The following is a 26,629-nucleotide window of genomic DNA, read 5'->3' as shown; positions in this document are numbered from 1 at the left end:
AGCCATTTCAAAGCAGCTACAGGTCCCAAGAGCAACTGTGCAGACAATTATACGCAAGCATAAAGTGCATGGAACAGTTGTGTCACTGCCACGATCAGGAAGAAAACGCAAGCTATCACATGCTGCCGAGAGGAGATTGGTCAGGATGGTCAAGAGTCAACCAAGAATCACCAAGAAGCAGGTCTGCAAGGATTTGGAAGCTGATGGAACACAGGTGTCAGTCTCCACAGTCAAGCGTGTTTTACATCGCCATGGACTGAGAGGCTGCCGTGCAAGAAAGAAGCCCTTGCTCCAGAAAAGGCACCTTAAGACTCGGCTGAAGTTTGCTGCTGATCACATGGACAAAGATAAAACCTTCTGGAGGAAAGTTCTCTGGTCAGACGAAACAAAAATTGAGCTGTTTGGCCACAACACCCAGCAATATGTTTGGAGGAGAAAAGGTGAGGCCTTTAATCCCAGGAACACCATGCCTACTATCAAGCATGGTGGTGGTAGTATTATGCTCTGGGGATGTTTTGCTGCCAGTGGAACTGGTTCTTTGCAGAAAGTAAATGGGATAATGAAGAAGGAGGATTACCTCCAAATTCTGCAGGAAAACTTAAAACCATCAGCCCGAAGGTTGGGTCTTGGGCGCAGTTGGGTGTTCCAACAAGACAATGACCCAAAACACACATCAAAAGTGGTAAAGGAATGGCTAAACCAGGCTAGAATTAAGGTTTTAGAATGGCCTTCCCAAAGTCCTGACTTAAACCCCATTGAGAATATGTGGACAGTGCTAAAGAAACGGGTTCATGCAAGAAAACCATCACATTTAGCTGAACTGCACCAATTCTGTCAAGAAGAGTGGTCAAACATTCGACCTGAAGCTTGCCAGGAGCTTGTGGATGGCTACCAAAAGCGCCTAGTTGCCGTGAAAATGGCCAAGGGACATGTAATCAAATACTAATGTTGCTGTATGTATATTTTTGACCCAGCAGATTTGGTGACATTTTCAGCAGACCCATAATAAATTTATGAAAGAACCAAATTTTATGACTGTTTTTTGTGACAAACATGTATGTGTTCCGATCACTCTATCACAGAAAAATAAGAGTTGTAGAACTTATTGAAAACTCAAGACAGCCATAACATTATGTTTTTTTACAAGTGTATGTAAACTTTTGACCACAACTGTATATGGAGCACAAAATTACTATCAACATACTGGATCATTTACTTCTGTTACTGTATCTGATCAAAATTCTTGTATTTTTTATATCTTGTATGTAATGTTAGAATGACATTTTTATTTTGTTCTAGTGTATTCTTGATATAATTTTTTGTAATTCTATGTTTTGTAATATCACCAAGAGTATCGTTATTGTAAAAATATCATAAAATATCATGATATTATATTTTTTTATTTTAAGGCCATATCGCCCACCCATACTGTGAAGCATTTAGGTGGATATTATCTGGGGTGACGTTAACTTGCAGTTTCTGAGGCTGGTAACTCTGATAAACTAATCCTGTACAAGACCGGTAACACTTACTCTTCTTTTCCTTGGGTGATCCTGATGAGAGCCAGTTTCATCATAGTGTTTATGAAGGTCTTTGCGACACTGCACTTGAGGATACTTTAAAAGTTTTAGATTTTCTTTGGATTGACTGACCTTTATTTTTTAAGCATTTTTTCTTTATTAAGATGAGTAGTTTGAACATTACTCTAATAGAGCTGTTCACTGTATACAAACTCTACCTCTTTACAACTTTACAACTAATGCTCTCAAACACATTAAGAGGAGAAGAAATTCAAATAATTAAATCTTGTCAATAGCAAAGCTGGTAACTGAAAGCCATTACAGAAAATCCAACAAAAGGTGCTACTTTGAAAAATCTGAAATATAAACCATATTCTAGTTTGTTTAACACTTTTGTTTTCGAATTAATTAATTTTTAGATAATGAAAACACACTAGATTTAAGGTGTTCAGAGGGGTTTCAGAGGGCGTCCTAATTTCTTTGCATGACTGTTTTTAACCTTAATGTGTGGCATGAACATATTCACTTTTCTACTGATCTAAAATACCATTTTCCTTTTTTCCTCTGTTCTCTGTGCTCATCCCTCCAGCTTGGTCGCGGACGTGGTGGTCTTCAACTCCGAGTTCAACAAGCGCTCCTTCCTTTCCTCCATATCCACCTTCATGAAGACCATGCCTGACCACCGACCCAAAGGCCTAGATCAGCTCATCGAGCCCAAGTGCCGAGTGCTGCATTTCCCCATCCGATTTACTGATGTCACAAGGTCTGTCCAACTCCCCTCCCCTCCTCCCTCCCTCCTTCCCTCCCTCCCTCTGCAGCCTTCAATTTGCCTTCTAGGGATCACCGCTCCACTGATTAAAAAAAAAAGGAGAGAAAAGAAAAGCTAGTGAGTTCATTTTTAATCCGCCCCCAAAAGCTGATCGAGTATGCAAGCGTGGTTAATGGCAAGTGGGCAAAGTTGTGTAAGAAAGTGATTAGAATAGACAGCTTTAATATCCTGTGCTTGACACACTCCTGCTGCAAGACACACACACACACACACATACACACGAGCACACAAGCTCACGGCTCACACGCTTGACTGTCAGTGTTCGGCGCAGGATTACGGACGGATTTCAGTGTGTGTTACAGTCATGCTGAAACAATGCACTGATTTCTGGTGAATGTGTGAAAGAGAGTCCGTTGTTGAATTTGCATCTTTAACTAATTTAAAATACAGCCTCACAAGCACTGGAATTTGGCTTTAGAGACATGCACTTTAAAATGAAAAAAAAATATATACAGCTCTGGAAAAATTTAAGAGACCACTTCAGTCTCTGAATCAGGTATATCTTTGGGTACAATGAACATAGTTTTTTTTATTATATAAACTACGGACAACATTTCCCACAAATTCCAAATAAAAATATTGTAATTTAGAGCATTTATTTGCAGAAAGTGAGAAATGGCTGAAATAACAAAAAAGATGCAGAGCTATCAGATGCCAAATAATGCGAAGAAAACAGTATTTGGTGGAATAACCCTGGTTTTTAATCAAAGTTTTCATGCATCTTGGCATATTCTCCTCCACCAGTCTTACACGCTGCTTTTTGGATCACATTATTCCACTCCTGGTGCAAAAATTTAAGCAGTTCAGCTTGGTTTGATGGCTTGTGATCATTCATCTTCTTCTTGACTATATTCCAGAGGTTTTCAATCTGGTAAAATCAAAGAAACCATTTTTTCCAGAGCTGTTGTATTTGTACAAGTTGTATTTGTATTGTATTTGTCTTTTTAAAATGATATATACAGTGGTGTGAAAAAGTCTTTCCCTCCCCCCCATGGTTTTTATTATTTTGCATATAGTTTGTCACTCCTAAATGTTTCAGTATATCAAACAAATTTAAGTATTAGTCAACACAAGTAATAATAACCTTAAAACGTTTAGTTTAAGGGAGAAAAAATCCAAATCTACATGGACCTATGTGAAAAAGTGTTTGCCCCCCAGTAAAATAACATAACCTAACTTCAGTTTATCACACCTGAGTTCAGTTTCTCTAGATTAGAGTCTACAAATACTGCCACACGTGTTCTCAATCAAGACATTATTTTAATAGGACCTGCCTGACAAAGTGAAGTAGACGAAAAAAGTGCTCAAAAGCTAGACGTCATGTCAATATCCAAAGAAATTCAGAAACAAAAAGAGAAAGAAAGTAATTGATATCAATTGGTGTGTAAAAGATTATAAAGTCATTTCTAAAGTTTTGGGACTCCAGCCAACCACAGTGAGAGCCATTATCCACAAATGGCAAAAACGTGGAACAGTGGTGAACCTTCCCTGGAGTGGCTGGCCGACCACAATTACCCCAAGAGCGCAGTGACGACTGATCCAAGAGGTCACAAAAGACCCCGCAACAACAGCTAAAAAAATGAAAATGGCTGTCATGGCAGTGTCAAGACAAAAAACCCTGCTGACCAAAAAGAAACATTTAAGGCTTGTGTCAATTTTGCCAAAAAAAATCTTAAATGATGTTTTCTTTGATGTACAAGACTTTTGGGAAAATAATCTGTGGACTCAAGAGGCAAAAGTTTAACTTTTTGAAAGGTGTTTAAAAACTGCATTTTGTGCTTACTTGTTTTGTCTTTGACTAATATATGAGTTTGTTTGATGATCTGAAACGTTTAAGGGTGACAGAACATGTAGGAGGAAAACACTTTTTTCGTATATATATTGTGATTTCCTTTAATTGAAAATCTGGAAATAAGGTTGGAGGACTTAAAGGGCACCTGATTCAGAGAATTACCCAGATGGAGTATTTGATTATGTACCTCAAATGTTACTCTATTGTAAATACCACACACACACACACACACACACACACAAAAAACTTCACAGACTCTGTTAACACTTTAAGCAAACAGGATGTTTTTGATGTTCCTTTCAGGTTGAATCATCCCACCTTAAAAAAGACCGGATGTTACATTCAAATTGGCATTTTTCACTTCAGCCTTATGCTAACCGCTCTGATGCAGGTGATCAAGTCATTTAAAAAAGCCACTCCCCACTGCTTTTTTTATTTTATTATTTTATTATTATTTATTTATTCTTTTTTTTTTTCTTATCTCTCATTGGCTGTAGATTTGCTCCATATTTCTTCTTATGAACTGCTGTCTCGGATAAGAAATCGAGGGTGGAATTTTTTGATCAATCCAAAACAAAGCTGAAAGTAAGTGTTCCAGCAGCGATGCCGCAGACGAGAATGCTCCTCATTAGAACTTTAAAGACGATCACCCAGAACCAGAACAGCAAGCAGGAGCCTGAGAATAATTCGGACTATTCTTAGTTCAAATCTGAATCTTATTTTAGTGCCTTTTATCTTAAACAGTTAACAGTAAAATTAAAAAGTGTTAAGTTAACTTAAACTTTAAGAGTTGAATTTAACATTGTCGTACTAAAGTGTTAAAATATCTCTACCACAAGTATGGAGTCATTTGTTAACTCATCAGTGTTATCAAATGTTTACTTCACAGGTAGAAAAACTATATATATAGACAAACTGAAACAAAATGAAAATCTAATTTTATTATTGATTATGATTTTGTTTTTGCACACCTCTAACTAAGATCTAAAAAAAAAAAAAAAATAATAATAATAATTTTATCAGATTTCTGAAGTCCATGATCCAGAATGTCATGGTACTAATAATACCCTCCAAATATCTCCATATATAAAGAACTGAAGTAAAATAAATGATACTGGACTGATATAATCTGTCTCTAGTAGATATGTAATAGGAAATGAGAACATTGTGATTTTTTCTTTTGCTAAAAACAGTAAAAAAAAAACAGTACTGTGTGATAATTAGGGGTGGGTGATATGGCCCGATATTTCAGGGTATAATATTGCTCATTTTATTGTAAAATGTTGGCGATATTATTGCGTACAATACGATATGACACACCCTTATTTCTGAATAATTTGTAATTGTATATATACTGTTACTTTCTCAAATGTTAAATGTTTAATTAAGTGAAAAAGGCAGATACAGGAGGTACATCTAAAACATTGAAAATTGTGAAATATCAGCTATACATTCTGAGAAAACTTTATTTAAAACATGAGAGACCATGAAAGACACTGAAACAAGCAGTTAGGGATTCTCTCGGAATACTGCTGCTGAGATTGTTCTGAAGCTACTACAGTCAGTTTTAACCCCAAAGTCATCACTCTTGCTGTGCTAATGATTCAAAGAAGAAAGAAAATGTTTTAAAAGATATTTGGACTCTGTCTAGGCTAGAAAATACATCTCTGGAAAAAAATGAGTCCACTTATTAATGATTTTCTTTAATTTTACCTAATTAAAAACCTCTGGAATATAATCTAGAGGTTTTATACTATAATAAAGAGGAAGATGGATGATCACAAGCCATCAAGCCAAGCTGAACTGCTTGCACCAGGAGTGGCATAAAGTTCCAAAAGCAGTGTGTAAGACAGCTGGAGGAGAACATGCCAAGATGCATGAAAACTGTGATTAAAAAACATATAAATGCAAATAAATGCTCTAAATGACAATATTTTTATTTGGAATTTGGGAGACATGTTTGCAGTTTATAGAATTAAAAAACAATGGTAATTTTACTTAAACATACACCTATAAATAGCAAAATCAGAGAAACTGATTCAAAAAGGACTGGAGGACTACAGAAGGACCAAAACAAACTGTGCAGCAACAAATGTAGAGCTTCTGTCTCTGACTTTACTTTATTTAGAAGGTGGAGCAGCTATAAATAGGAGTGTTTAATAGAGTGAAGAACAGTGGGTGAAATACCCAGTGTTTAAAAACTCCAGCAGCACTGCTGTGTCTGATCCTTTGGTACCAGAACAACACACACTCTCCTAACATGCTAATCGCGACCATACCATTTTTTAGTGTCAGAGTCCCTGCATTGCTGAGAATGACCCACTACCCAAGTAATAGCTGCTCTGTGGTGGTCCTGATGGGTCCTGACTATTAAAGAACAGTGTGAAAGGACAGTAATTATTAATATAATTATACATATATAGAACTACAAATCGTCCTTTATGATCATTGGTATGTAGAAACAAGGGGGTGGTCAAAATATTCTAACTGGACAGTGTAGATTCCAGAATTTTTTGTGAAAAAAAGCTAATGATCCACTGCTGCCAACTTCTAGCAGTATCTTGTGCCTGTCTTTAAACTGCATCTCACATCGTTGTGCTGCATGCTTCAGTTGCGCCTTGAATCCAGTGCTGTACACCCAGGCACACAGTATTGTGAGTAATTTATTTGATGCTCCCACCACCATGTATCTAATTAGTAATCCTCCGGTCATAACCCTCTTTAGTTAAGTAAAAATTACATTGCCATATGTACCATATGTCATGGAATATGAACCAGTAACATGTCCCATGACTTTTGGCTTTTCCTTGAAAGAGAAAAAAACCCTGCGACCTGTGGGGGGCTCCGAAATGTGAGCTGAATGTGAATACTGCCAGAGTCACATGTTTAGCCTAGGCCATTTTTGTGGAGAGCAGCAATTCAATTCTATTCTATTTCTCACATCCTCATAGAGTTCTTTGCCATGAGATGCCATGTTAAATATCCAGTTGGCCAGTATTAGAAAATTGTAGCCAAAGCACCTAGTTTAACAGCCATTCTTTCCATTCATACCTGGAACTTTGTAACTCAGTGACTCACTTAGGCACAATTTAAACATTTTGCCAGTTTGTACATTAATGGTTGTGTTGAGTTATTTTCAGAAAAACCTATAGTAAACATATACTGATATACTGGCTGTAGACTGACTACTATATTAGTTATATAGAAGATTAATTTATATATTTTTGGCCCCTAAAAAAAAAATTGTCAAAAATGTGAGCGGTGTAGTCACTTTTGTTGGATACTGTAAAATACTTAAGGATATGCTGAAGAAGTTATTTTATTATTTCATCTACTAAATGTACAATGGTGCTTCCACCACCATGTTTACCAGTTGGTAATAGGCGTTTTTGGGGTCTAAACATACCTCTAAATTGAAGCTGGGCCTGAGACCAATTACCATTGATTACCTCAGGCTACAGTCTGTTGGTATGGACTGTGACATTAGTGGCATTAGTTAATTTCTTAGTTCTGAATCACATACTTTTTTATGTTTTGTTTTTTATTTTATTTATTTTTTTTAGCTTAGAGCATTACATTATATTGCATTGCATGTAACCGATGTTTCAACTGCCAGTGTCACTTTTTTGTGGATTTTCAGCTCTTTTCTTTCCACAAATGATCCTAAAGTTTGTTACAATGCATGCAATTCTTTTAAACCCGTGATCAAAAAGTCATTAAATTGCTCTGGAGTTGTGGTTCACTATAAAACTTCTCCAGGAATAGAGCAGGAAGCATCAGTCAGGAAGCCAGTGCCTGCAATCATTTTTACGTTGTCATGTGTTATATTTGTGGCTTCTGTCATGTGCTCAGAGGAGTGGGGGGGGATCTTGCTTTTTGCATGTCAATTGAATTTTATGATTGTTACGAGATTTTCATAAATCAGTTCTGTCCTTAATCAGCGCCCGTCACCCGTAGCGTATCTAATTCTCTCCAAATCGGGGTTTGAAGACTACTTCTTCCCAGCCTGGCTCTCGTGCTTCATTCATCAGATCAGCCATTGGTTTCTGTTGTTTTTATTTGATTACAGTTATGAATTGTATGTTTGCTGTAGCATCAAGTAATAACTTTACAGGAGGTTGAAAAGACCTTGTGCCCTATCTTACACCATGAGCAGGGTGTGTTGCAATGCTAATTGCTACCATACACCCCAATAACAGTCTTACAGTCTATTTTCATGCCTTGTGCCTGCATCGTTTAAATAGCGACTATGCTTGTAAATATATCTATATATCTAGGTAATTATATATATGCATGGTGGTTTCGAAGTGAGATGTGTTAAGGTACAATTCAAGTACCGTATTTTTCGGACAATAAGGCGCACCGTATTATAAGACGCACTATCAAAGAACGCCTATTTTCTGCTATTTTTCCATACATAGGGCGCATCGCATTATAAGGCGCGTTAAGTGACACTAGAAAGGGTGCCTATATCAAAGTGAACAGGGGTGGCGCCATGTTTCCCTTCCCCCACCGGGGGTGGTCGCTTGCCGGTGGAGCGTCTCAGTATACAAAATATAGCTCTTTCAAAGTCAAACGAGTGCTGGATATTAATCTACACAGATTCCTCTCCTGAAAACTGTTTATTTGGGTGAGTAACGTGCTTCAGTTTATTTACAGTAAGCTTAGATTTCCAGATGTCCACTAAGGCTTGCTGCACCAGCGTTAGCATAGCTATCCGCTAGCACGCTAGCTAGTCACCTAAACTAGTAAAGTTAACCCAAACTTAAACGACAGCGTTACACTGAGTAATCCTGCGTGTTCTGGTAAGACAGTGAGATATTAGCTAGCGATTCGTCCCCCGTAGCTTGTTTTAACACGGTAAACAAGCAGATTACAGGCTGATAAAACTCACCTCTGAGAGAGTTAGCGCTTAGCATCTAGCTAATGCTAGCCAGGCAAAGCAGCACAGACTTACAGGCCGATAACTCACCTCTGAACGGTGAACGCTTAGCGATTAGCATCTAACTCTAATAATACTGCTCCAGCAGTATTAAAAGTGCTAAATTTAGAAAATACTGATCTCTGAACAGTGAAAAAGCTAGCTAGCTAAGCGGTTAGCATCTAGCTAATGCTATTTATTGCTGCTCCAGCCTCGGAGCGGCACGGCTCTGCACGAAGTGTGTGTTTACTGCTCCTTACACCTGACGGGTAAAATTTAGATAATACTGATCTCTGAACAGTGAATAAGCTAGCTAATGCTATTTGCTGCTCCAGCCTCGGAGCTGCACGGCTCTGGACTCTGTATAGCACTGAAACTCTGTATAACGCTGCACGGAGTGTGTGTTTACTGCTCCTTACAACCTGACGAGTAAAATTTAGATAATACTGATCTCAGTGAATAAGCTAGCTAGCTTAGCGGTTAGCATCTAGCTAATGCTATTGCTGCTCAGCCTCGGAGCTGCACGGCTCTGGACTCTGTATAGCACTGAAACTCTCTATAACGCTGCACGGAGTGTGTGTTTACTGCTCCTTACAACCTGACGAGTAAAATCCATACAAAAGGCGCACCGTATTATAAGACGCACTGTCAATTTTTGTGAAAATTAAAAGTTTTTAAGTGCGCCTTATAGTCCGAAAAATACGGTAGTATTTTCATTAAGAAATACTACTGCAACAAAATAAATAAGTGTAACAGTTTCAAAAATACAGAAGAGACAAAAAAAATATGAAAACTTTTGTTTATTTTGTTTAAAAAAAAAGGAGAGTTATTTACCAACAACGATTTTGCATAAAAATCATAACATGATAATACATATCAAAAATAATATAATGTGCAAATATACCATAATACCAAGTGCAGTGTATGTAGTTAATGCATATAAACTGCAGACATAAACAATACAAAAAATACCCTTTAACGTCACAGTAAATAAAACAAATACTAAACATACTATTATTAAGACAATATATTGTAGTATATGATAACATATTAAACACCTCCACACAGGAGAATGTTCTATTAATGTTCTATAAATAGACATTTTACTATTTAAAACTATATACAGCTCTGGAAAAAGAGGCCACTTTTACTTTCTGGATCAGTTTCTCTGATTTTGCTATTTATGGGTATATGTTTGGGTAAAATGAACATTGTTGTTTTATTCTATAAACTAAGGACAGCATTTCTCCTAAATTCCACATTAAAATATTGTCATTTAGAGCATTTATTTGCAGAAACGTATAAATGGTTAAAATAACAAATGATGCAGAGCTTTCAGACTTCAAATAATGCAAAGAAAACAAGTTCATATTCATAAAGTTTTAAGAATTCAGAAATCAATATTTGTTGCAGTAGCCCTGGTTTTAATGTTTTTAATCACAGTTTTTATGCATCTTGGCATGTTCTCCTCCACCAGTCTTACACACTGCTTTTGGATAACTTAACGCCACTCCTAGTGCAAAAATATATTCCAGAAGTTTTCAATTTATTAAAATCAAAGAAACTCTTTATTTTAAAGTGGTCACTTAGTTTTTTTTTTTCCAGAACTGTATTTATTCTGCTTTCGTAGAGCATTTCTGGTCTATTGGTCTATTCATCACAAAACTCTTCTTATATAGTGTAATGTATAGAACAACTGCCAGTCACATTATTAAAAAAAATAATAATAAAATTGTCAGTACAGATGCAGATGATTTTTTTATTTTTTTTACAGGGACATCGCCAATAAGTCTTTATTTCTTTGCTGGTAAAGCCAGGAGTGTGTTTTTGCATGTACGGCTGTGCTTGGATGAATGCCCAAATTTTGCCTCTGTAAAAAATGTGGGTTAAAATGACATTAGCTGTGTTTGTCCACATGACTGAGTGTGTGCGAGAGATTTTTGTGTGTGTGTATGTATGTGTGTGTGTGTGTGTGTGTGTGTGTGTGTGTGTGTGTGTGTATCACTGTAAGTGAGCTGACACTGATGACGCAGGGCTCTCGCCTACAGTGTTTCTCAGCTCATTTTCAGATGGTAATTCGCCCCGTCCACAGCAAACTCACAGAGTGTAAGGAAGCGATTATATGCATGGCCAGCCATCCGTCAACACGCCTGAGGTTCAGAACCAACTTTGTTCAAGGCCTTTGGAAAATGTATATGTGTGTGATCTCTCTCTCTCTCTCTCTCTCTCTATGCTTGTGTCTATATATATATATATATATATATATATATATATATATATATATATATATATATATATACACATACACATAGGAGATTTTCTTCCAAGACATTTTACATTTTGGATCATTTCTCTTGGTCTATTCATCATGGATTGAAAGTTTGACACAGTGAGAAGAACCACTTATTCATGTTCCAGATCCAGTTTCACATAGTAGCTGAATTCCAAAGTCAAGGCTACAGTCGAGGTATGATTGGTCTGAGGTTGGACTGTACTATGAAGGCTTATTCTCAGTATTCTATTGGTCACACATATGGAACAGTCTAAGAGTCACGAGCGAACATCACATGATTACACTGAGCCATGAAACATTGACCTGCTATGCTTTTTAATTTCTTTAGAGAAATAATTTCTAAGTATTTTAACATTTTAAAATTAAAGGTGAAATCCGTTGTAAAATAGAATTGGAGTTTAGTGAAAAGTGATAACAAATACAAAGTTTGTCAAATAGCCCATCTCCACTCAACCCCCAGCATTACAAGCTACAAACTGGTGCTCCCAGCAATCGAGGCATAGTGTTGCACATGCAAATAAATGGATACCATATTTTTCTCTCTATAAAGTGCACTTAAAATCCTTTTATTTCCCCAAAAATCAACAGTGGGCCTCATAATCTGGTGAGTCTTATGTATAAATTCTACCAGTCAGGTTGTAAGTAGCAGTAAGGCAACTCTGATGAAGTGCTGCATTATAAAAAAAGTTTCAGTAAAGTTTCTCCAGCAGTATTAGCATTAGCAGCTAACCGTGCTAAGTGCTAGGTCTTTTGCTGTTCAGAGGTGAGTATATCGGACTGGAACCTGCGTGTTTACCATGTTAAAATGAGCTATGTGGGACAAACTGCTAGCTTAATAGTGCCCTGGCTTACAGGAACACTCAGGGTTCCTCTCTTGTCCGCTGTCGGGTGACATTTACTAGCGCTAAGCACTGCTAACCGCAGCTTGCGCTGCTGCTAACCATGCTAACATATTGGAAATCTAAGCTTACTGCAAATAAGCAGAAGCATTTTAAATTAAATCCTGTGCTCGTTTGACTTTTATTATTTTTTTTTTTAAGAATTACAGTTTTGTTTACTTACGCCAGCAACTCCCCATCCTATACAACCTATTTTCATGCTAGTCAGTTGACTTATTGTGACTTAAAAGCCCAGAGAGCTACCTCAAGGTACTGTGTGTACAGTATATCAGGATTTTACCAATGAAGTGTGGAACTATGGTCCCACCAAAATGTGACCCATTGTGTGTTTTTTATGTTTTAAATAAACTAATATAACTAAATAAGCTAATATGCATGTAGCACGATTGAATTTCTATAGATAGACCATTTTATTGTGTCACTTTAGTTTTGTGCTAATATAGGCAGAAGACAGGGCTGATTTAAACTGGAGATAGTAAAGAGTTCAGACTACCAGATTCCGCCCAAAATCAGATGAAATATGTCAAACATTTGATTTTCTGTGACAGAAGTCTCAGTCCATCCTACATTACACAACTTTCACTCCGACTGGCAGCTCTGACTGCCACAGAATCTGCAGACTAGAGCCAACTAGCACAGATCCACCACAGCTGGAAATCTGGGTTAGTATCAGGATAAAAATCAGTCATATGAACAGTCATATCTCACAATCTAAAGATGACATGTCCACTGTAAAGGTCATACTTTTCACTTTGAGTCATTAAACAGATATTTTCTGGTGCACTGAAGCCAGTGTTCTCATTGATAGATCACAGAGTCTATCACAGCTGACCTCATCAATGGGGAAAGTCTATCTCCACAACCTCATCTCCTCACGGTTCTGTTGTCTGGAAAGGCAGGTTTTCATTAGCCCATTTAACTGGATGCAGATAACCGAAGCCTCTCTTAAAAGTTGGTAGAGAAAAGAGGGCTTTTTGGCTGCTTTTTAAAAGCGCTTTCAAAGCCATTGATGTGACTCTCCAAGGAGTGGCCTGCCTCCAATGACTGACTCGTGGAATGATTCTGTTACTGAAGCAGATGGCAGGATATCCTGCTGCAGAGATTCCTTCAGCGAGGTTCAAAAGGAAACAGCCAGTGGATATTATTTGCCTTCGCGCTCTTATCAAAGTTGCACAATGGCAGAGTTAGAAAGTTTGATCAAAGCTGATCAAAGCTGTGGATGGAGGCTGAAGTTAGTACTGGACACTGTTGCAGTTTTAAAGATGATTGTCTATTGATGCTCCCTAGTTTAAAACGTATTCCTAATCCCTAATCCCTTCTGTACATTTTTAGAACTGCTGGGTGGGTTTATACCCAGCCTGTTGGGTCAGTTTGCTGGGTTATTTCCACAGTGCTGGACAGCTCACAGTAACAACCCAGCCAAAGGGTCAGTGATAATTAGAACAGGGCTATATAAAAAAAAAAAAAGAAGAAGACAAATCTAGAAGAAACAGCCTGTCAAAGTAACCATATATAACTCTGGAAAAAAAATAAGAGATCACAGTTTCTAAATCAGTTTCTCTGATTTAGCTATTTATAGGTATATGTTTAAGTAAAATGAATATTGTTGTTTTATTCTATAAACTACGGACAACATTTCTCCCAAATTCCAAATAAAAATGTTGTAATTTAGAGCATTTATTGCAGGAAATGAAAAATGGCTGAAATAACAAAAAAAAAATGCAGAGCTTTCAAACCTCAAATAATGCAAAGAAAACAAGTTTATATTTATACAGTTGAAACCATACACTATATAAAGTTTACATACACTACATAAAAAGACACATATGCATGTTTGTCTCACTGTCTGACGTGAAATAAGAGAGAGAGAGAGAGAGAGAGAGAGAAAGAAAGAGAGATGGAGATATTAGTTTTTGGTACCCTTGCCCTTAAACTGTATGACTTGTCAAAGATTTTGGATATCCTTCCACAGGCTTCTCACAATAGTTGGCAGGAATTTTGGCCGATTCCTTCAGACAGAACTGGTGTAACTGAGCCGTGTCTGTAGGTCGCATTGCTCGGACCAGCCTTTTCAGCTTTGCCCATACATCTTCAACAGGTTTGAGATCAGGGATTTGTGATGGCCTCTTCAGAACACTTCAAAATATTGACCATGCTATCCTTAATCCACTTTGTAACCAGTTTGGCAGTGTGCTTTGGGTCATTGTCTATTTGGAAGACCCATTTGCAACCAAGCTTTAACTTCCTGACTAATATCTTGAGATGTTGCTACAGTATTACCACATACTGTTCTTCTCTCATAGTGCACCAGTCCCTCCTGCAGCAAAACAGCCCCACAGCATGATGCTGCCACCCCTGTGTTTTACAGTTCGAATACTTTGTGCCTTAAAATAGTGTGTCCATAGATGTGTCTCTAATTAACCTCAATAAACAGAAGCTTCCAAAGACATGCACTAATGATATGGGCTGTCCCAAATTGTTTAAAGGCATAGTAATCATAGTTTATGTAAACCTTTGACTTTGCTTAAAGTAATAAAGATACCTGTCTCTCTTTCATTCTTGCATTTGACAAATATAAATAATTTTAATAATCCTAATTGACTTAAAGCGGAAAAGATTTATTCTGATTTTATGTCAGACAGTGAGAAAAAAATATGCAGTAGTTATTTTAGCTATTATAGTGTATGTACACTTCTGGTTTCAACTGCGTCTGTGTTTGAAGGGGCAAAATTTAAAACATCCACCCAAGCGTCCACTTTTCTAGTGTTTGGTCACGATAAGGTGGAATATTGAACTGTGTTGAAAGATACACCTAAAGAGTGAAAAAGATAAGATTTGTTTTGATTAAAAAAATAAATACATATTATTTATTATTCTGAAGAAGCTACCTTTGTTAACAATTAAATAGCCATTGTAACCCAACATTCCAACAGGATATTTGACTGTTATTTAAAGAATAGCAAGCTTTTAAACACAACACAAATATATATTTGTGTATATATTTGTGTATATATCTGGGTATTGTGTGGCATACCATGTACAGTAACTTACAGGGATTGGACAATGAAATTGAAACACCTGGTTTTAGACCACAATAATGTATTGTCCCGACGGACAGTTCTGGTGGAAACAGGAGAGTCGAGGTGCACATGAAAATTCTGCCGTGATTTGGGCAGCCGTGGTTTTAGTTTTTTTTGGATACAATCCGGGTTAGCTCCTGAACATCCCTTTCAGACAGCGTCCTCTTGCGTCCACAGTTAATCCTGTTGGATGTGGTTGGTCCTTCTTGGTGGTATGCTGACATTACCCTTGATACCGAGGCTCTTGATACATCTCAAAGACTTGCTTTCTTGATCACAGATGCACCAGCAAGACGTGCACCAACAATTTGTCCTCTTTTGAACTCCCACCCATAATGTTGTGTGCATTGCAATATTTTGAGCAAAACTGTGCTCTTACACTGCTAATTGAACCTTCTTACTGGTGCAATGTGCAATTAATAAAGATTGGCCACCAGGCTGCTCCAATTTAGCCATGAAACCTCTTACACTAAAATGACTGGTGTTTCAGTTTTATTGTCAAACCCCTGTATTTCCACCACCTTGCAAAGAAGAGAAGCTGTGGTTGAAGGGGCTAAAGTTGGAATATTCACCTGATCGTCCATAATGCACATCTGCTTGTATCAGTTTGTGGAGGGAAATCCTGATATGAAGCTCCAGTGAAGAGGATTTTAGCCTAAGAGCTAATCTAAAAGTGTGACACCTGAGCACCTTATGCTTTACACAAGCCATTTACAAGGTAAGAAAGTTCTAAAGAAACCTCTACAAAATGTTTAGCAGATTCAACCACAGATGCTGTGGTTGTGTTGTGCTGGTATCAGAACATTTTTGTTCAAGCGAAAACTTGAAATCCACTTCTTTCCGTTATCGTGACACCCTTTAACTGAGTCTATTATAGTACTTATATTGTAATCATTTTATCACTGGTGTTTGTAATCTGTTATTTAGATCAACAGATCTACTGTTGCAACTGGGTGCAGAGTGCCCTGCACTTTGTCCTGAATATTTATGCAGAACATTCAGCGTCAGGCATCAGAATGCAGCGTGTCTTTTGCTCTGTCTCGCTGAATGTTTTGCACCTTGTTTCACTTACAGAGGTGTGTAGCGCATGATGTACACTAACCCAGCTTGTGCAACATGGATTCAGATTTATAGGGTATCAAGGCGGCGTTGAGCGTTGCGCTGATTTCACGGCTGGACCACGGAGAGGACGTTTTGCAACAGTGTGGATGTTCTGGGGTTTGATTTATTGGCTGTTCACGAACACTGTGTTTTCTATGTATGAATATGTATGTTGGATGGACTCTAGTTGTCCAGTAGAAACATCTCAAATGTATCAAGCGCTGATGTGATCTGTACCATGGAGTTATGGCCTAGCTTTTTACGGCAGATGTGCTTGTTTGTAAGTAGATCACTGTAGAACAGCTGAAGATGAAACAACATGAAGATCACCTCCCACCCTTCCTCCCACTTCTCTACGTCTCCAGACAATGCTAAAGCTTCGCTCCTCTTCTCTTACGGTCGGTAGTGACCAGCATGTGGCCTGATGATGGAGGTCAGGAACACTTATCAACTTGGCACTGGAGCACGAAATCCTCGCACGCCACATCACTCATCCTCACAGCCTCTGCCTTTTTTTCCTTTTTTTTTTTTTTTGATTGCTCTGAAGCCATAATGCGGTTGGAGCGAGGAGATGAAGAGCTGGACTTTCTTAATCAAAGCGCCAAGCATTTAATCTGGTCGGTGAAACATCTGGCGGGCACCTTCTCTCATTTGTTTGGTTGACATTAGATTGCACCTCCTTCACGTGATCTTCTGGGGGATCGCGGCAGAAAAGAGGGTTAGGTCGCCGGAGCCTCGTGGCACGAGGGCTTCCTCAGCGTGTGCCCTGTGAAAATAATCCCATGGTTAAAAACCCGAAGGTATGGCATGCTTCTGATCTCCAGCTCACATGTGCCAAGGAACGAGCCACAATTGAGTCCATATGGTGCTTTGAAGTGCTGGGAGCAAACCGTGATAAATAGGAATGAAGCAAGGATAAGGAGGGGTGGGGGGAGTGGGGGGGGGTGGGGTTTGGATGAGGGGGGGACGACAGCTTAAGAGATTTGTCCTAAGCAAGTGGCGAGTAGCCATGGCTTTCGGAATGATATAATCATGACAAACAGGTATTTACAAAACAAACATCGCAACTCGCGGGCATTTCAGAACTGGCAGAGTTCTTCTTTTGTTTGGGCACGATGAGGTGGAGTATTGAACCGCGTTGAAAGATGCTCCTCGGGCGAGGAAAAGATAAGGTTTGTTTCGGAATCGTTCGCCGGCGAGAACTCATTTTCTCTGTTGACGTTTGCTAAGTGCTATTGTGGAGCTCATCACTTTGTTTTAATCTTAAATGGAAAACACTCAAGCTAAGCCACTCCAAACTGGTTCCATATATATTGAAGTATTGAAAACGGGGTTCTTGGGCCTATACAAATTCAAAACTGTATAGAACCATTTATAAGGGTTCCGTGTGGATGTTTAATAACAGAGGAAGAGAAATTACCCTCAAATGTTTTGTCTGTCTTTTGTTAGTATTTACATGTTTCTGTGAGTTCGCTATGTAGAACCACCATACTGAAGCCATCCAGACTATGAGGGAGCTCATAAGGAATTAAGGAATCATGTAGTAACTTAAAAGTGTTAAACAAACCAAAATACCCTGTGAAGCATTTAGGCGGCTTTTAGCTAAGTTGCTGTTAACTTGTGGTTTCTGAGGCCGGTAACTCCTGTACAACTTATCCTGTACAACAGAGGTAACTCTTGCTCTCCCTTTCCTGGTGCATTCCTAATGAGAGCCAGTTTCAGCAAAACATTTTTGATGGTATTTGTGATTGCACTTAGGGATACTTTTAGTTCTCAAATTTTTTTTTTTTTTGGTTTGACTGATCTTTTATTTTTTTTTTCACTTATTTGAGTAGTTCTTGCCATAATATGGATTAAAACATTACTTAAATAGAACTTTTTACTGTATACCAACTCTACCTCTTTATAACATAAATGATGCTCTCAGACACATTAAGAGGCAATAAAACCAAGTAATTACCTCTTGACTAGTTCAGCACAGCTGTTAACTGAAAGACATTCTGGTTGACTTCCTCATAAAACTGACTGGGAAAATGCCAAGACGTGCAAAGTTTTTATAGTTTTGATGATTTTAGTATAAATCTACAATGCAGGATATTTAAAATGATTTACCTAATTTTTCACATTTAGTCACCTTACAACCACAACATTAATCACATTTTATTTGTGATTTTTTAAGTGATGAACCAACAAAGTAACACATAATTGTAAAGTGGAATGAAAATTATTTTTTTAATCAAATAAAATTCAGAAAAGTGTGAAGTGCAGAAGTGTTCATATTTTTCTCTGAAAACCCCAAAGTCTCTTAATTAGTTAATAGATTTCAACTGTGTGCAATTTAGTCTCAGTAAAAATACACCTCTTCTTTGAAGACCTCAGTGGTTTGTCAGACAACACTAGTGAACAAACAGCATCATGAAGACCAAGAAACTCACCAGGCAGGTCAGAGATAAAGTTGTGGAAAAGTTTAAAGCAGGGGTAGGTTACAAAAAACATCCCAAGCTTTGAGCATCCCCAGGAGCACTGTACAACCAATCTTCCAAAAAGAAAAAAAAAATGTTTTACCATGGTTTAGCCAAGAGACCCATGGTCACTCTGGAGGACCTGCAGAAATCCACAGCTCCGGTGGGAGAATCTGTCCACAGGACAACTATAAGCCGTCCACTCCACAAATCTGGCCTTTATGGAAAAGTGGCAAGACAAAAACCATTGTTGAAAGAAAGACGTGGGTAGTACCATTTGTAGTTTGCCGCAAGCCATGTAGTAGAAGACACAGCAAACATGTGGGAGAAGGTTTTGTGGTCAGATTAGACCCAAGTTTTTTTGTTGTTTTTTTTGGCCTAAAAGCAAATCTCTATGTTTGACAAAGAAAGTAACACTGCTCATCGTACTAAACACACCATGCCCACTGTGAAACATGGTGGTGGCAAGAGAGAGCCATCTGCTTGCCCAGAAAGAGCATGGCCAATTGTGCTCTCTCAGACTCTCAGATTCGTCACTGACCACAAATTTTAAATCCGGAATTTCAGGCCATTATGTTGGATGTTCTTTGATGCGGAGTACAAACTGAGTACATAAGAGCTTTTGTTTATTTCTTTTTTTATAGGGACCATTAGGATCTTATATCTTATATATGCCTTATCATCATGCAGCTTGCCCAGCTTATTTATTACATTTATGTTATGTATATTTTTGAGTAATCAAGATATCTAGCGGCTTTGGTAACAACTAACTTGCCATCAAAGCAGTTTTCCTGTGTATGTGTTTGTGTGTAAAACAGGAATTTATCAACTGAATTTTATAATAGAAATGCACTCCTGACTCCTGCAGATGAAGTGCGTTTGCTGAGTCTGTTTAGTGTTGTAACAGAATGAAGTGTAAATCCTGTTGTGTACACAGTGAGGCACAGAGAATGTGTCATAGACATCAGACACATTGCTTTATTTTTTTTTTATTACTTGTTCCCTGCATAACACTCTAAATCTCTGCTAGGCCCCTGCTGCAAATTCCAGGTTCTATTAGAAGTTTTCAGCCTTCCACAAGCCAGCCGTCACCGCCGCAAATGACAGATGTCACGGCTTATGCAATTGTGTCAAAATCTGCTTGTTCCACGTCAGATTTCAGAGGCCATATGCATATTATGTAACCTAGTGAATCTGTCAGTCCTGCAACTTTTCACAACCTGGTGCTGTGATGTGCATCATGGCTCTTTTTAAAGAGAAGTAGCTACTGAATATACTGACCTCCTCCCTCCACAGTGATACTTCAACATCTTTGGCTACGCTCACATAGCATGTGTTTAATGGTTATATTAGGTTATTCACAATATCTATCTTTTTATCATATGCAATGTTTGTCTGAAAATTTTGTGCTGGGTAAATGAGGCTCATTTACAAAACAGCAACCCTTCACGCAAATTTTTGGTTTCATCGTAATCAGCATCACAGGAGCCATAAAGAAGTTCGAAAATTTGTTTGGGTTTGCAGAAAAAGTTTTCTTTTTTGACCACGGCCATTTTTTGTTTTGTATCTTTGATTTCTTTAAGCCTAATATGTAGGCTTTTAATTTTCCTTTGATGCTGCAGCCACATCCTCTAGCTATGTTTGGCCATTTTATCATAAACACTGAGCAATTGTGACACAATTGTTTCTATTTTGTTATTATTGGAACAGAGACATCAGTCAATTTTTATACGGTCTGTTACCTCACTACCCCACCACTGAAAAATCCTCACTCTTGTCATCTATTTTCCTGTCTAGCCTTTTATTTATTGTCCTTATTTTTTGGGTCATACATTCTGATCTGGCTGTTTAGGCTAAGTCACATTGCTTTCAGATTTTGTGTTTGTCTCATTCGCACTTCCACAAAAATGACACGTGACATGTGACTACACAGATTACTTTTGGGAGACTTTGCATTAATTTAAATTTTGCTGTTCAGACTAACACATATTGCTGCAAATCTGATATGTGTCTGACTTCAGGACATCCTATTAAAGTGGTAAAAATTTGATTTTTAAAATATTTTCTATGTGTTTTTTGCCGTTCTTACGACCACACAGACAACACCTTTGTCACATGTGATGACAGAATGTATTTGGATTCTGATCTGCATGAATTCTTATGTGGCTAATCAGACTGCCACAAATTGGACATCAGATTTCAGCAGCACATTAACATAAACCATGTCAGATTCAGTAGGTTTTGTTTCGTTCACGTTGCCACACAAAAGCCACACTTTGGTCATATAAAAGAAAGATGGTATTTGGGACTGAATTCCGTTCTGCATGAACATTGTTGCAAGTCGAATATGTATCGGGTTTAAATACTCCATGTTGAGGTGGCCCAAAATAAAAAAATATATAAATAAAAAAAAAATGCAGATTTTATGTGTTTTTGCTGTTCACACTACCACTCAAATAACACATCTGTCACATTTGATGATTTTCATGAATTCCGATTTGCATGGATTCTGATTTGGCCCAAAATGTTATAAAAAAATATCAGATTTCTGTGGCTGTTCACACTGCCATAAAAGTAACACATCTGTCACATGTGAGGAGACAGTTCAGATTTGGACTGCTTTGCATGAATTCCGATCTGTAAGAATTCCGATCTGGCTGTTTAGACTACGTTGCTTTACTGAGAATTGGATATAAATCAAATTTCTATACCCCCTTTTAAAGTTTACCAAATTGAAATAAAAAATATCGTCATTATTTATTTATTTTTTTACGTTAACATTGTCAAACTCCGATTACAGATTAGACTTGGGAAATTTTTTAATTTACTTGGTTTGGCAAAAATTCTAAATGTATCAGATATTAGCAGTGTGTTTTCATGTGATGAGACAGATTGAATTTTGGACACTAAATATCACAGCATCTGCATGTAACAACACAGATTTGGGTGACTTTTACCTGCTGTGTGAACCTAGCCTTTAAAGTCTTTCCTCCACACTGCCTTTAAGGTAGACTTTTCAGACTTCTCAACGTTGTGTTTAACAGACCAGGGCGAAGGCGATGCGCCAGGCCTGGTACAGGAAGGGTGGAGGGGTGGAGGGCAGTCAGGCCGTTCTGACTATGAGGTCACTTCAAAGTGATGAATGTGGATGTTAATGTGCAGTAATGACCTTCTACGTCCACTTCTCGCCGGCCTCTCTTCAGGTCTCCTGTGCCCGTAATGTTGGACCTCTGTCAAGCCACCCTACAGAATGCCTGTTATGATGAGATTAATGATTGTGATGGTACAGTCCCCAGTGTCGCCCTTGACCACATTAAGCCACCACCCGTCTCTTCAGTTCAGCAGGCGTGGAGCGTTGAGTCACCCTGAGAGTGTTTTCTTTTTTTTTTCTTTCCCTCCCTTCTTTCTTTATTCCTTTCTTTCTCTCTCACTCTCACTTTCTCTTTTAGACTTTACCCCAGTTTGCAAGCCTGCCCAAACTGCAGGTTTCGCTCCAGAGATCGAGCCTGACTCGCATCCAGCTCTCTCACTTTCTGAGCTATTGCGTTGGCCAACCTCAAGATCAATGGCATTTTTCATTAGCCCGGGAAAGAGAGACCGCCTGTGATTATTGCCAATAAAGGAAATTAGATCAAATGATTTTTGACTTTGATTTTTTTTTCCTCCCTCTTTTTGCCCCGTCGTCCTTTCACATTTAATCAAACGCGAGGTAAAGTCATCACCGGAATTGCTGTTGATTTATAAATAAGCTAATTGGTGGCATTCTCCTTAAGTACCTCTCCCCGCCGGTGGACACGCCGCTGCTTTTATTGCCCAGTCAAAAGCTCCTCGTGTAATTTTCAAAATGGCCTTGAAATGAAAATTTCCTCTGAGCTTGCGAAGCGGCTCCATCGCTCACGACTTTCCACGAGCACCTTCTTGTCATCTCTTTAGCGTTTAGCGTGGCGTTCCGCGAGCCAGCTCCCATGTCTACATCTCTTGGCCTATTTATCCATCTGGAGACTTAGGGCTGCTGAGTGCTGAGAGCTGCTGGTAATATTTAGGCTGCGTCCCAATTGTGTACCGCACTGCTACTAATACTATCTAGTATAGACTGTATACTATCTTGGACTAAGATCTTATCTTAATAGTGCAAATTTGACAAGTTAGTAAAGAAATGTTCATGCCTCAGTCAGATTTATACTAAATGAAAATATTAAAGCTTTGCTATATTAAGGTGCAAAGTTATGTATTGAGTGTTCTTGGGGGTTATGATTTATTGTAAGTGGGTCTGACCAAGTTTGCAAGTCTTAGACCAGAGTCCCACACAAATCATAAACTGCATGATTTGAAACTCAACTTTACTTCCAACTTGACTTTACTTTCACTGATTTGGACTTCAAACCTTAAGCCCATTTCACATCAGAAGTGTGCAGAAACCACACTATGTGACTATATGACAGTATATGTGCATGGAGTTGTTGGAGCTGAAAGTAGGTATTTAGCGTATGTTAGGTATTTTTTATGGTTTTGTACATAAGATAATGTAGGAAATTTTTGTCTTTCATTAAATGTAATAATCAAAAGTTTGGACACACCTTAAATTCTGTATTTATTTTAATTTTTTAATTTTATTTATTTATTTTTTTTTACATTTTCTGCATTGTATATTAATAGTACGATCACCAAAACTATGAAAAAAAACATATGGAATTATTTAGTAAACAAACAAAAAAAAAGTTAAACATCTTAGACGACAGCTTTGCACATCTTGGCATTTTCTGAGTCAGCTTTAAGGTATTATCCAACAGTTAGTTTCGACCTTACAATCTGATTGGTTGAGAAGTGTTCTTACCGTGCTGATATTTGTCATAACAGCACGACTTTCTCATACTAAAACTGTATCACTCTGCGGTACAGTTCCCAAGTAACGGCAAATACTCACAAGACACAAGACATACGCACAAGACATTTTTGTATCGTCACCTCCACCAGCAGCAGCAGCAACATTTTTACAACACTTTTACTTTTACTATATGATCCCTTATGTGTTCCTTCATAGTCCTTCATCTGCTGTTCATAAGATTATGTAGGCATTGTTATAAAACTATTGTAACAGATGTACCTGTACATAAACCTCTGTGACATAAGTTGCATTAGGTGTGGCTACACTGAGGTGTGGCTAACTAAATGCACCGAACCTGATTTTTCTGGTCAATTACATTTGGAATAGCAGACAAAGTTAATTAACTTATTTTTATTTTTGTATTTCCATATTTCTGCGTATACACCTTATTCTTTAATTGTTGTGTTTTTCAAGCTTGTAGTGTTTCCACTGAAGATACTGCTGCTCATATTTGACCCCTTACAATCAGTTGTACCAAATGTTTTTTTTTTCTTTTTTTACCCTTCTTTTTAAAATGTTGGAGGTGTATTTCTGAGCAAAAATCAGAGCAGGCTTTTTTTTCTCTCCTCGTTAACCTGAAGCACACACCACACACTCACACGGAAAGCCAAAAAAAGGGGTGTCAGCAGTACCACCCATCAGACTGTGGCGTCTTGCTCAAGTCTCAAGTCGACCATCTGTGCGTAACTCAAAGAGAAGCTGGCTTTTACACTCGTGACTTTATGGCTTACTTTGTTTCGGAGTAGATGAGCTCTCCAGCAATTGGAAAGCTCCTCTGTATTGCAAACGTATTGCGGGCCGCTGTGCTAAATCGGTTCGCAGTTCGTCATCCCGCCTTGCTGCTCGCTGCCACAGAGTCTTTGGCGCGGCGATGGTACCTCTTAAAAGTACCCGTTCCAGCCGGAGAAATGAAAATTAACTTTCGACTTTTTGCTAAATGAAGCTGATTACATGCTGCTGTCTAGCAGGAATCAACTAACAGCATAAAGCAGATCGTCTGCCAGGGTCCTCTGGTTTTCTTTGGTATGTTTTCATAACTAGTGGGTTGGCAGGTGAAAGCCTGCAAATGGAATGAGGGGCTTAGCTGATGTGCAGAAAACCCAACATGTAACGTAATGAGATGAAAAATGAATTAAATGAGCACGTCTATTGTTTATTTTCTCTTTTTTATGTAAGATAAAGAAAACATAGATATCATATTTTGTTCTGCAATACTGTATTGATTTGATTTGCAAAAAGACAGTATTGATTTGTAATTGTTAGTTTACATGAAAAGATTGGTGGCAGACAGTAGTTCATTTAGTGTAGTGTTTAAACTCAGCAGTGTAATTACTTTCGAGAGGGGTATATTGTTAGTATTCTGAGTAAATGTACTGGCCTGAGAGATGTACTCTCGGGAGGGGGTATCTGCTTACTCTTTTTATACTCCTTGTACTGGGCTGAGTAATTACTCTTGAGAGTAATCTGTTGCTCACTACTGAGTGAAAATCTGGTTTGTGTTCTGATAATCACTGTGCTGAGTTGAGTAATAGAATCTTGAGAGGGGTATCCGGTTAGTATTCTTATACTCACTGTACTGAGTTGAGTAATATATTCTTGAGAGGGGTCTTAGGATAGCTTTCTGGTACTCACTGTTTTGGGCTGAGTAAGGAACTCTTGAGAGGGATATCTGGTTAGTGTTCTGATAATCACTGTACTGGGCTGAGTGATGTACTTTCGGGAGAGGTTTCCGCTTACTGTTCTGATATTTATTCTGCTAAGTTGAGTAATGGACTCTTGAGAGGGATATCTAATTAATGTTCTGATACTCATTGTACTGGGCTGAGTAATTACTCTTGAGAGTATTCTGATGCTCACTACTGAGTGAGTATCTGTTAAGTGTTCTGATACTTACAGTACTGAGTTGAGTAATGAACTCTTGAGAGGGACATCTGATTAGTCTTCCGATACCCACTGTACTGGGCTGAGTAGTGGACTCTTGAAAGGGATATTTGGTTAGTGTTTTGATACTCACTGTACTGGGCTAAGTAATAGACTCTTGAGAGGGATATCTGGTTAGTATTTAAATGCTTCCGTACTGGGCTGAGAAGTGGATTTTTCAGAGGGATATCTGGTTAGTGTTCTAATAATCACTGTACTGAGTTGAGTAATAGATTTTTGAGAGGGGTCTCCAGTTAGTGTTCTGGTACTCACTGTACTGAGTTAAGTAATGGACTCTTGAGAGAGATATCTGGTTTGTGTTCTGATACTCGCTAACATCTGTTAGTTTTCTTTGGTATGTTTTTGTAACTAGTGGTTTGGGGGATGAAAGCCTGTAAATGAGGAATGAGGAGCTTACCTAATGTGCAGAAAGCTAAGCATGTAACTTAATGAAATGAGAAAACAAGTAAATGAGCATATCTATTGTTTATTTTCCCCCCAGTTTCCCCCCCTAATTTACCATAGATCCTACTGTATTTACTGACTGCTGCTCTGCTTTGGTCATTTTAAGCCATCGACGGTTCATTCTTGAGCTCCTGGTCTCGGGGCTTATGGCAGTGCCTTCAGTTCTGCACCACTGCAAAAAATAATAGTGCGTCAGTAAGCATCGGGGGTAATCTTTGCTCTTGAACAGCTAATTGGCCGGAGTCCATTGCACAACCTGCAATTAGGCCTCCCAGTGCTATGGAGCTGTATATATATGCCGACTTAGGGGGAAAAAAGAAGGAAAAAAGACTTTTCTGTGTTTTATGGATTGCTTTTGGCACAGATATGCATGAAAAACTTGACTCATTTTAGCTTCTTTAACTTGTAATAATCATTGCGGTTTCACTGAGCATCACTCAGAGCGCCTGCTGTTCATATTTT

General features: G+C 38.2%; 1 protein-coding gene across 4 annotated transcripts in view; it reads left to right on the top strand.

The window, feature by feature from the left end:
• gtdc1 (glycosyltransferase-like domain containing 1) overlaps positions 1–26,629 on the top strand; it is a 101,770-nt gene that overhangs the window by 37,100 nt on the left and 38,041 nt on the right. For all 4 annotated transcript variants that reach the window (XM_007250584.4, XM_049485047.1, XM_007250585.4 and 1 more), the window contains exon 4: positions 2,110–2,283. In XM_007250584.4, coding sequence (XP_007250646.3) covers positions 2,110–2,283 — 174 coding nt within the window. The remainder of the gene's footprint in view (positions 1–2,109; positions 2,284–26,629) is intronic.

Source organism: Astyanax mexicanus, chromosome 11, assembly GCF_023375975.1.
Source record: "Astyanax mexicanus isolate ESR-SI-001 chromosome 11, AstMex3_surface, whole genome shotgun sequence".
In the NCBI taxonomy this organism is placed as follows: Eukaryota; Metazoa; Chordata; class Actinopteri; order Characiformes; family Acestrorhamphidae; genus Astyanax; species Astyanax mexicanus.
This window is presented reverse-complemented; position numbering and strand designations above follow the sequence as displayed.